The sequence below is a fragment of the Pyxicephalus adspersus genome, chromosome 11, assembly GCF_032062135.1.
Source record: "Pyxicephalus adspersus chromosome 11, UCB_Pads_2.0, whole genome shotgun sequence".
In the NCBI taxonomy this organism is placed as follows: domain Eukaryota; kingdom Metazoa; phylum Chordata; class Amphibia; order Anura; family Pyxicephalidae; genus Pyxicephalus; species Pyxicephalus adspersus.
Window position 1 is genome coordinate 45,099,819 of NC_092868.1, and position 12,185 is coordinate 45,112,003.

Sequence of the window (12,185 nt, forward strand, 5' to 3'; positions counted from 1 at the left end):
GCGGCAGCAGTAACAGTCAGTAGGAGGCGTTGGGCCCTGGTACGGAGCGTGGAGGTTGAGGCCATAACCTCTATGGACAGTGTAGAAGCTGTAGCTAATTGGGACATTAATGGATTAACGAAAATCACACTTTCCATACCTACTATCTAGTGAAACCACATAAAAGGTAACGGACTTGGTGGAATATGTGGGGAAATACATACATTTTTTATCATTTGTGGATATCTAGCAAGTGCTATCACAGTTACATATATGTATTTGTTTCACATAAATACATACGTTTTTATGGGTTTTAGGATACATATCCAAGTGCTATCAGAATTAAATATCTGTATTGTTTGTATAATAATACATCAATTTTTATGGCTTTAGGGATATATAGCAGAGTGGGATCAGAACTAAAGATCTGTATTTTCTGTAGAATTTTTTATGGTCTTTTGAATCGATACAAAGTGCTATCAGTATTAAATATCTAGATTTTTGAAAGAGAAATATAGAAATTTTTATGGCTTTGGAGATATATAGCAAAGTGGGATCGGAATGAAATATCTCTATTATTTGGAGAGAAATACTGAATTTTTTATGGGTTTTAGGAAAGATATGAAGTGCTATCATAATAAAATATCTGTATTTTTTTTACAGAAATACAGACATTTTTAGTTTGTTTTGTGATAGATTGCAAGAGGTATCCTAAATTTTACCTCTTGTAAAATATCACAAAAAACAGAAAAAATTCTATATTTATCGATAAAAAATACAGATATTTCATTATGATAGCACTTAGTATCTATCCAAAAACCCATAAAATTTTCTTTATTTCTGTAAAAAAAATATACAGATATTGAATTTTAATCCCACTTGCTATCTATCTAAATAGCCATAAAAATGTATTTTCCTCTAAAAAATAATGATATTTAATTATGAATCATAATTAAATATCTGTATTTTTGAGAAAGAAATACATACATCTTTATGTCTTTAGATAGCAAGATAGCAAGTTGTATGCTGAATTAAATATCTGTATTTTTTTTATAGAAAAATAGAAATTTTGCTGTTTATTTTGATAGATAGCACGTGGTATCATAATTAAATATCTGTATTTTTTTTAAGAAATAAAGCAAATTTTTTGTTTATTTTGATAGATAGCAAGTGGTATCAGAATTAATTATTTAATTAAGAGATAGAGGCAATATTCAGAACTATCTCCTTAAACAAATCACCAGGAAGTGATGGCTTCATTTGATTATATTATAAATCCTTTGCACAGACCCTATATTCTATGATTGATGACCCTATGATTCCCCAGGTAATCCACCCTGATCAGGTAGGATTTGTAAAGGGAAGTCAGCCCCCAGATGGGACTCATCGTATGCTTACCTTACTCCAGTCCTCTGAAGTCAGTTGAATCCCAAAATTATTTCTCACCCTTTATGGCAAAAAGGCATTTGACTGAATACACTAGGAATATTAAAGAGAGGTGCTGATGGCATTTGGTTTTCATGGAGCATATTTATTGGCCATTATGGCATTGCACACAGTTCCCCCATTCAAGTCTATACTTCTAACATTGTCAGACTGGGTTGTCTTTTATCACCAGTTTTATTCTCTTTGGCTATTGAGTCATTAGCACAAATGATCAGATCTAATAACTTAATTACCCTCCCTGGCAGTATGATTATTTGAGTATTTTTACATGTCAAATTGGTACATTTGACATGTAAAAATATTTCTAGTTTAAATAGTTTAAATTTCCCGACGGTCCCCCCCCCCCCCCAATGCACCCACGCTGCCCGCACACACATCACATAACCAGCCCGCATCTGCATCTCCTAGTCAGGCATTGCAACTGAAATGCTGTTGTCGGTTGGGCCGGGCCAGCATCACTGGAGGACGCCGCAGGCTCGTGAGGACCAGATAAGTCCTCAATTCCACCCCAAGTGTGGCTCATGGTTACCGTTTTCTGTGGAGAAATTTCACCCCGCACCACACTCTACTAAGGAATGTTAAGGATTATACTAAGGAATGTTAAGGATATTAAAGTTGTCCAAGATAACCATGTCATTGTGCGTTTTGCAGTTAATGTCATGCTCATGTTGACAGAACTCATACAAACAATCAATCTATTCAGCAAGGTCTATTAATACAAAATAATCTTAGTATATAATTATATAGCATTTTAAATGCGGCCAGTCTTAACTGACAACTTCCCATTCATTTGGGTCCAGAATGCTCTCCTATACTCCTATAGGAGATATATAAATATAATTTCTGCCTCTTCTTACAATCATTTAGGAAGAAATCAATAGAACTGCCAAAGTAGAACTTTCACATCTGGGCAGAATAGCTACATTTAACGCATAAGTAAACCCAAAACTAACCCAAAACAAAAAAATCACACTTACCTTTAATCCCGCAGATCAGTCTGTCCTTCGGGAGGTTTCTTCCATTGGGTCCCGGTATCCGTCTTCGGTCCGGGGCAGAGGGAGCAATAGACACTGCCATCTTCTCCTCTCTTCTTCCATGCTCTTATTCCTACGCCAACCGATCTTGCACTGTGCAGGCACGAGATTGGGTGACATAGATTGGGAAAAACTTGTCGATTCCACAGCTCATGCTGCGAAGGAGCAGCCAGGAGCCCCTCAGGATGCGTGCCGTAGGTAACAATAAAAACACTAAAAAAAAATACAGGAATTAATAAGGATGGAATCTCACTATACTATACCATGCTCCAAGATAAGGATAAATGATGTAAAATACCTATTTTCTCAATATGTGGGAACGATTTAAACTCTATTCTCCCATTATCTAAGTGGAAATCAGCTATTCTGTTTAATTCGAAATCCACAAAGTTCATTTCTCATTGGGAGTTTGTTCAGAAGATTTTTTTTAGATGGTAAAGGACTCCATATAGATTAGAAAATGTAATCCCTAATTACTCATGTCTTTGTTGGAGCAACTGTGGCCATTCAGATACCTTCTTACATATGTTCTGGGAATGTGAAAATATTTGCAACCTTTGAAAGTCCATATTCAAAATTATAATAAATAATACAGTGTGTAACATGAAACCAACGCATGAATTAGCACTCTTGAACATAAGTATTTATTCCTATCCCCTCCAGAGTAATCTGTACTCATGTTCCTATTGCAGCAAGAATGACCATAGTTAGTAAGTGGAATTATAATTTAGCTTCAAATACAAGTAGTTGAAAATGTTAACTCCCACTAATTCCAAAATCAATGGAATACATGGCATTCCATATATATTGGTATCAAGAAATAATATAGTTGAGCACACCAATTGTTTAAGAATTAGTTGATGAGTTATCCCTGTTACTATATGTATTGATTTTAGCAAGCCTATGTTATTGTGGACCACTTTTTGTCTTTACCTTAACTTGACTGGAGTCCTATTGGCCTGGGAGTTTTATACTCTGATACATGTTGTTTGATATAACCTAATAGGTCCATTATACCTTGGATGTTGCTAGCCTGTTTAAAATTTTATACCCATGCTTCTGATGTTTTTACTGCATATGGCATAGATATATTTAAAATACTATGACCGAAATTGGAGAATAATGATGCACAGTTATAAGGTTTATATTATTATTAATATTATTAAAAGTTATTTGTATAGAAATTATGTAAAAACATGAGATATTTACTAATATGATAAATTTGTCTTTTCCATAGCCATAAAGCAGTGTTTCTCCTGATGAAGCAATTCATGCGAAACGCGTTTAGAAACATTTGTTATTTAGAACTAAAATGTATTGTGATGGTTATGTATGATATTTTGTTTTTATATAGATTTAAATAATATACATTTTTAGGAATTGTACCAAGTCCTATTTTCTTTTTTGAAAAGTTGTAAATTCTCTGTCCTTAGGTATAATAGTATAGTTATGTATGAAAACCCAATAAAATGTATTTACAAAAAAAATAAAAGTAACAGAATCTTGTCAGATTTCAAGTTATCTAAGTTAAACAACCAGCAGATGTTTCTATGCTGTAGGAAACCACTGAAACCTTACTCCAAAATATTTGTTGTACTCCTGGAGAATACTTTTTACTAATTAAAGTATTATACTAATTACTTTATACTACATGCATCTAGAGGTCAGATATGGTTTGTTTTATTACCCCTAATATGGAGCTTACTTCCCTCTTTTTTAAACAACAACTGGATTTCCAATAATATCTTGCAACTCTCTTTTGGAGCCTAGGGATATAAAGTATAAAAATATCAAACAATGAACTGGCATTAATTATTTTTTTTTATTCCCAACTGCAATATTGCTGACGTTTTTATTATCAGTTAATTTATGTGATTTATTTGGAGTGTTCTTCAGGGAATAATTCCCCTGAATGTTCTGAAATCTTTATATAGTGAAGGCTGCAACTCAAAAAGCTTAGAAGGGGCAAAAACAGAGGTATTACCTTATGTGACACTGTTATATTATCTTCATCTGTTCTGTATGTCTCCTGTCTGCTCCCCCTCCCTTTTCCTATACTCTGCACATATATAGGATTAGGGCTGAGGAATTACAGTGTTCATGCTATAAAATATGTGTTTTCTATTTCCCACGCCTGTATTGAGAACATTTGGTGATACCAACTATAGTGCTCTTATGATTTATTTCTCCTGAATCTTGATTAAATATGCCTAATAAAAGTCAAAGCTTATTTTGGATAAAGGAAGGTAAGAGTAAAACCCCTGCCTTGTTTTAGCTTATATTTATGGTGCTTGTTGTTGTAAGTATCCAAGGTTTTAAAAATGTTGGTCATTTTAGAAAAAAAAAGTGTAAAAAGTAGCCGAGGCATTTCAGAGTTACAAGCCTTGTTCAGGGCTAAACACTGGTAACTATTAGATGTATATTGATAAAATATTAATTGGGTCCTAACATAGGACATGCTGCTTTGAATTCAACAGGCAAACAAGGGAAGTAAGGTAATAAACAAATATTCTATGTTCTATTCTTTGTGGCCATTGTAGTCTGACTACATCAGTTTGCTTAGGAAGACAGGATCCTCTACTCCTCCCCAACCCTTTCTTTCTTCTTCCCTTTCTTTTCTTTCTATTCTTAACTTCTCTCCTTTTTTTGTACTAAGTCTAATTATAAATCAAAGAAAACTAAAGACCCCATTAACTTGCAATAATATATTCCAGTGGTGGTTATCTGGTAGATTACACATTTCCAACAGAGACTGTTGATCCAGGGAACATCTGATTATCTCATGGAATCAGGAAGAAATCATTTTCTCCTATTGGAGAAAATTTTACCAGGGTTTCTTGCCTTCCTTTGGACCAACTTGGCTTTGTACTGTTTGCCAAAAAGTTCTATTGGGTTTATGGAAGGCCAATTTCCTTTAATTCCTACTTCATTCCTATTTTTCTTACTATTTTTTGGTTGAATATTGCAAACTACTGTTAAAAAAGACATGGGGGGCCAGCACTGCCATTGTACACAAGTACCAATTCCGAAACAAATTTTAGGAAAACACCATACTTCAGATAGATGGTCCTTTGGAAAGCAACACAGACCCTATACATAAAATGTCACACTGCGATTCTTCCAGATTGTTTTGCCTTTCTTAAGGATTCACGGTACCCATCAGAGATCGTGTGACTATTGCCAATAGTTTAGTTAATATGAGGAAAATTATTGACAACATGCAAGTAAAATAGGGAAGCCGCAGGAAGGTTGGAAAAGATGGTGGCACCTGCGATGGAACAGGGACAGGTAAATTGTGATCAGGTAGTAAGGTTATTTTAATTCAAAAGGGAAAATGCTTGTCTCTTCTGCAAAATACCATGTACAACAGAGCTTACATTGAGTATTGTTGAAGTCAATAAGTTAAGTCAATTGTGCTGCAGCGCTCATCTGTAACAAGAAGCATGCTGACTAGATAGAGTGAGCAGCATGACATGAAGACAGTCTCATCAATCTGCTGCTTCTCTTGCACTGTCCAGTCTTTGACTTAACTTAAATGCAGCAGAAAAACTCTTGCTCAGGTTTGGAATGGGTTGCAGAGCTGTGGTAATCTCAAAACCTAATGGAGACAGAAACAATTCATGGTCAGTCAAATGTTTTGCTTGGTCCAAATCTTATGCTATATTCTTGTATAGCTGACTGTACTAATAAATGGTGCATAAACAAATTATTTATTTACAGAAGGACACAACAAAACATACACAGACCAGAACTTTGCATACACCCTGAGCCTCCTAGCCTAAGGCTGCCCAGTATTAGGCTAGGTACACACGTCTAATGGTTCTCGTCTGATAATCAGCTCAGGGCCCATATTGGATGAGAATCTGGCAAGTGTACAGCGCTCGTAACCATCATAATGGAAGTGAAGGGAGAGAGCGCAGCGGGGTGCCGTTCCCCCTCCCCTCTCCATAGAGCAAAACAGTGCTGTATGTACATTACTCGTTCATGCATTGTGCAGTCATTAGTTGTTGGAATGGATCATGAAAAATCCTTTCCAACGACAATTATTGCACGTGTGTACATAGCTTTAGGCCAGTCTCAAAGACCCTGTCCTTTTTATTATTAATAGCCAGGTGCTTTAGATCCATCACTAATTTCTGGCCTGGAAAAAAGGACGGAGTGCCTGGTCCACTGGTTGCTTCCAGGACACTCCGGGTCTGAATCCTAAATAAAGCACTGCAACTTCTCAACAACACAACTGAGCATGGTACTCGATGTTGAGTTTTTGTCTGTTGAAGCATCAAAGTCATCCCAAGTCAGCCAGGCAGGGTCCTTTCCAGATTCCCCTGGCTGTAGTGACCTTACCCTCTTCAGTCCTTTTTGAGTCCCTCAACTGGTTTATAAAGGTAGTGGCTCCATTGCTATTTAACCCCAGGCCTTCTAGCAGGGACAGTAAAGGTTCTCTAAGATTACATGCAGATTTCATCAGCATAAAGCGAAGGGTTCCATATCTGGACCCATCTTTTCTTGAATCTTTGTTAGTCCAGTTATACAACTTATCTCACATAACTAAATAATTTGTTTATGCACCATTTGAGTAAAAGCAAAAAAATAAAAATAAGCTGTGTTCCTTGGACTTTATTAGGAGAACTAAATTTAGTTAGTTATTACAGTTATCTATTCAAGTATATAGCAAAAGATTTTGCTTCCAACCAAATTAGTAATACACCTCCTTTATATGTATTTTTTTCTGTTTGCCTGGAGCGTTAATTTTGCACCAGTTGTTTATTATTTTTTTCTCATCTCTCATATATGTTCATTTTAAAACAAGCCAAGCCATGGGAAATTTGTTTCATTGGGTTGGTAGTGAGCTTTCCAACAACACGAAAGTTAATGATATGATTTTAGTTGGATTCCCAAGCCTACAGCAATACAACCATTTGCTTTTTACAGCTCTTCTGTGTATCTATGCATTTATAATTACTGGAAACCTTCTCATCTGCTTTGTGATATGGAGGGAATCATGCCTGCACTATCCAATGTACTTTTTCATTGCTGCATTAGCATGTAGTGAACTCTGCTACACGGCTGTCCTAATTCCAAAAATGTTGGCTGATCTCCTAGATAAGGAGAAGAAGATCTCCCTCACTGGATGTCTCTTACAAGCCTATTTTGCACATGCTTTAGGTGCATTGGAAGCATACATTCTCACAGTAATGGCTTTTGATCGCTATCTGGCCATATGCAAACCCTTACAATACCAAACTATTATGACTTCCAAATTCTATATTAGTTTACTTGCCGGATGTTTCATTTTGGGATTTTCCACCCCGGTTCTTGAAGTTGTTTTAATTTCCTTTCTCCCTTTTTGTGGTCCAAATCACATCGAAAATGTGTTGTGTGATTTCCCTCCTTTGACCTCATTAGCATGTACTGATCCCATGTTAATTTATTTAGTTGAATTTTTTGTTACCCTTTTCATCTTTATGACAACATTACCCTTTGTTCTTCTCTCCTACATCAGGATAGTTCATGCTATTTTGGGGAATAAATCCAAGCTAGGACGTCAAAAGGCGTTCTCTACTTGTGGGGCCCATCTCATTGTTGTCCTTCTCTTTTTTAGTAGTGCTATTTTTATGTACGCACGCTTTTCAAAAAGTTCCTCTGTACACTATGACAAGGTTGTTGATCTCATCTACGTTGTTTTTACACCTCTTGCTAACCCTATTATATATGGTTTGAGGAATCATGAAATAAAAAAGGCACTGCGCAAATTTTTATGCCATTGATTTGGTTTTAAAATATTGAGCTTAGGCTAAAATGACATAAAACCACAACTTGTAAAACAATATACTATGATGTACTATGTTGGCATTATTTAGAGCTGTAGGAGCCAGCAGAACAAAATGCAAACAATGGGGCTGGTTCACTATTAGAATGCACATAAAAAGGCAGCCAGAAAAGATGGCATATAGAAAAGCGTATATTTGGTTAATTTGTGTGTGTTCTGAGGGTTAGTATTGGTTACTCAGCTGTTCATAAATGAGTAAGCCATAATACAACAGAATATTTTATGCATCAGGTGTATTGTATGCGGGCTTCTCTACTTCAAGGAATCTCCACTAATGGATGATAATGTGCAGGTGCAGTTTGCACAGCAAGAACTATTTGAAATCACTGATTGGATCAAGTAAAGGCTTCCTTCCCTCTTTGGAATTATATATTATTGTAATGTATATAATAAGTTAGGAGACGTATCTGGAACCTGCAGCCCTTTATATGTATTATTATCACTATATTGACAGCATAAATGAAAACTTAAGATCAGGATCGGCTTCCAATAGGATAACTCAATGTGGTTGCAACTAACACCTGTTATTAACTAATGTGCCGTTCGTGCTGACTTGCACTACGCAGATAAACTTGTGAGTATTAGAATGCAATTAATGTTCTTTTGCATTAATCTTGCCGTTGCTGATTTCCTATGTTCCATATGTTATAATTTAATGTATATAAGAGATTTGTTGAATCCTTTGGATCTTTGGTATAATATCTTCTTTAAAAATTTACAGCAACTTCGGACATCTGTTAAGTAGAAAATGCATCAAGGAGATTCAGAGGTAATTCAAGCCATGATTGCTTGGATGGACTGAGTTTATTATTGTTTTGTAAGTGGTTGCAATGCATCTGTTTGGGTGTGTCTTTGATGGTCTTTTAATGTATGTATCCCAATTATATTCTTTTTTGGTTTCTATGTAAGACAAAGGTCCATCAAGTTCAATCATAAATAAAAAAAACAGACTAGAAATCTTGAAAACAGAAAACCTATATTCACAACTAATCCAAAGGAAGGTGAAATACCTTAGTTTAAAGCATGTTTCAATTTACTTTTAACTGGGGAAAAACGTCTTCCTGATTCCCCCAAGATAATCAGATATTCCCTGAATAAACAGTCCCTGGTGTCTTTCCTGAATTATAATGCAACACCTAGATATATTCCTATGTGCATCTAGAAATGCATCAAGCTTGTTTTTAAGAGCACTTGGAAACCATAATATGTCATCTCCAGCATCCAATGAACCAAGTAGGTTACAAAGTTTGACATGGAAAATTCTGAATATTATTTATACAGAAAAAGTTAAAGCTCCAGCCCTGGCTGGATAAAATCTTTCTTCATGATGACATGGAGATCACAAGGCCTAATTTAAAAGAGTCAAAGGGCCTGAATAATTAAAGCTCTCCAGAGCTGGAGAAGATACACTTTCCACAGTGAAGCTTGGTGATCCAGCAAACCTGGAATGGATTTCCTAAAAGTCAATTGCTATTTGTTGCCTGGACCAGACCCATTACAGGTTTTCTGGATCACCCAGATTCTCTGATGAAAGTGTATCCTTTCCAGTCTTGGAGAGCTTTAATACATTAGGCCCATAGTCTGTTGCATACTATGTTCTAGGTGACTGTTTAAAGGGCAACTAATAAGAACAATCCAACTATGCAATCATATTTCTGGGTCAGATCCCTTGGGTTCGGTCCATAACTAGGCCTGAAATCACCCACAATGACCCTTTGTCACAAGATTGGTGAAAAGATCCGTTCAGTTTGATGTACTAGGCCATGATGCATCCCACAAAAACAAACCCAAAGGGCCTGATTTATTAAAGCTCTTCAAGGCTGGAGAGAATACAATTTCATCAGTGAAGCTGGGTGATAAAGCAAACCTGGAATGGATCTTATCCAGGTTTGAAAACATTTGCTAACAAATAGCAAGTTTGCTGGGTCACCCATCTTCATTGATGACAGTGTATACTGTCCAGCCTTGGAGAGCTTTAACCCCCCTAGCATTCTAATTCTGTCTGTATTTTCATGCAAAAAGCGTTACATTATTTTGCATGGAAATTTATTTTATATTGTAGGTCTATAATTATTAGGCATAACTCACCGAAATATGTCCAATATTTAATAAATTTAATAATAAACTTTGAATAATAAAAATGTTAAAAAAATACAGAAACCTGTAATATAACTGTACAGTAGGATAATATATATATATAATATAATTTTATAAAGATTTCTTTGTATTGGACTCAATACAGCTATTTTGTATTGAATACAATACAAAATTATTTGAATTTCCGGCTGCTCCTCCTGGTCACCGGGAAACCCCGGAGAACGTCTCTGCATTAGCCGGCTGAACATCGAAGAAAGAAGATGTGTCCCGAGGACCTGCAGGCACCAGCAGGACACCGGGGGACACCAACAGAACAAGGTAAGTGTTTTTTTAATGTTTTTAGCGACCCCGAGTGTGACTCGGGATTACCTCTTTTAGCATGTAAAATCCACCCCGAGTCACACTCAGCATTACCGCTAGGAGGGTTAATAAATCTGCCCCAAAGTCTCAGGGGCATCACATAGTCTAGATAAATTCCTTCATGACCTGAGTTCACATTGCTCATTTGATAATTGCAAATTGACCAGCTGCTAATGTTGAAAATCTATCCCTTTGCAATTGCTAAATCCTCAGTGCTAGACCCAACATCTTCACAGCTATACAATTGACTTTATCAGTTACCTTTGCTTTGACCTCTCTGGCCACATGGAAGGCCACCTGATGAGTAGCTTCCACTCAAGTAATCAAGACCTGCAGTCCAGAACCAGTAGGCAAGGCTTGAATCAGGCCTGGCTCAGGGTTCCAAAATGACTAATCATTTATGTCTATGGAATACCAAACTAACAAGTTCAGCGCAGAGGTATGGGAGTCTACTTGGCTCAAGTATGGGACTTGGAACATCATGCAGCCTACAATAAAGCCAGGATACATGTAATCTCTGTGTAACTATCATTTGGAGTCTATCCTATTTATTCCCACCTTCAATATTACTGATGTTCCAAATATCAGTTTTATATAATGGTTGAATTTTGTATTGACCTTTTTATACCTTTGATCATATTACTTCCAATAATCATGATCTTCTAAATCAGGATTATCTATGTTATTCTAAAGTTGGATGGGAAGGATTTTTCTACCTGTGGAACTCATCTGATCATGGTTATTCATTTTGCCTATGCTGCCTTTTACAAGTTTCGAAAGGTTCTTTTTCAGTATTTAATAGAATTGTTTCTTTCATATATGATGTACTTACGTCTATAACTAACCCTATTATATATGATTTAAGAAATCAAGAAATTAAAAAATTATACAAAAATATTTATGGTTTGCATAATTTGTGTTAAGTAAAACTAAGTATATAAACATAAAGTAGCACCAGATTTGCCAGGATAGCTAGCTTGTATCCAACAACAGTTAATTAAATGCACTTGTGCTTCTTCAATTTGCATTTCTTGTACTAAGAGTAAACAACTTTTGTAATTGAGCGATTTGGGTTCCTGAGACACTGGATTGACTTTTTATTTGGGTGCAACCTTTGTTAGAGATGGTTGGCCCCCAAGGGTTCTGCTATGCTAAGGTAGATATTTATGGGAAGTTTGAAGAGGTATTTAAACTCGGATTGAGAGGGATGTGGGGAAGAGAGTTAGAATATAGGGGTAGATATTTCACATAGATAGGGGTCAGACACTATTAGAGGGTAAATTGGACAATTGGAAGCTTTGGTAAATTAAGAGCACTATGATTGGGGTAATATTTCTGGCCATACTCTCTTCAAGACAGACAGACAGGCTAAAATAGAATGGTGGGATTCATCCAGATCATTCCAGGTTTGCTGGATCACCCCTCCCTGGCAGTATGAT

The 12,185-nt window shown here is 36.1% G+C and overlaps 1 protein-coding gene across 1 annotated transcript; it reads left to right on the plus strand.

The window, feature by feature from the left end:
• The first annotated feature begins 7,276 nt into the window (after nt 1–7,276).
• Nucleotides 7,277–8,227, plus strand: LOC140340238 (olfactory receptor 6N1-like). Its single transcript, XM_072425294.1, has one exon. The coding sequence runs from the start codon at nt 7,277–7,279 to the stop codon at nt 8,225–8,227; it is 951 nt and encodes a 316-aa protein (XP_072281395.1).
• Nucleotides 8,228–12,185: the final 3,958 nt, after the last annotated feature.

Excerpts from the sequence above, each read along its gene's own strand:
- LOC140340238 (XM_072425294.1), top strand. The coding sequence starts at position 7,277 with ATGGGAAATTTGTTTCATTGGGTTGGTAGTGAGCTTTCCAACAACACG.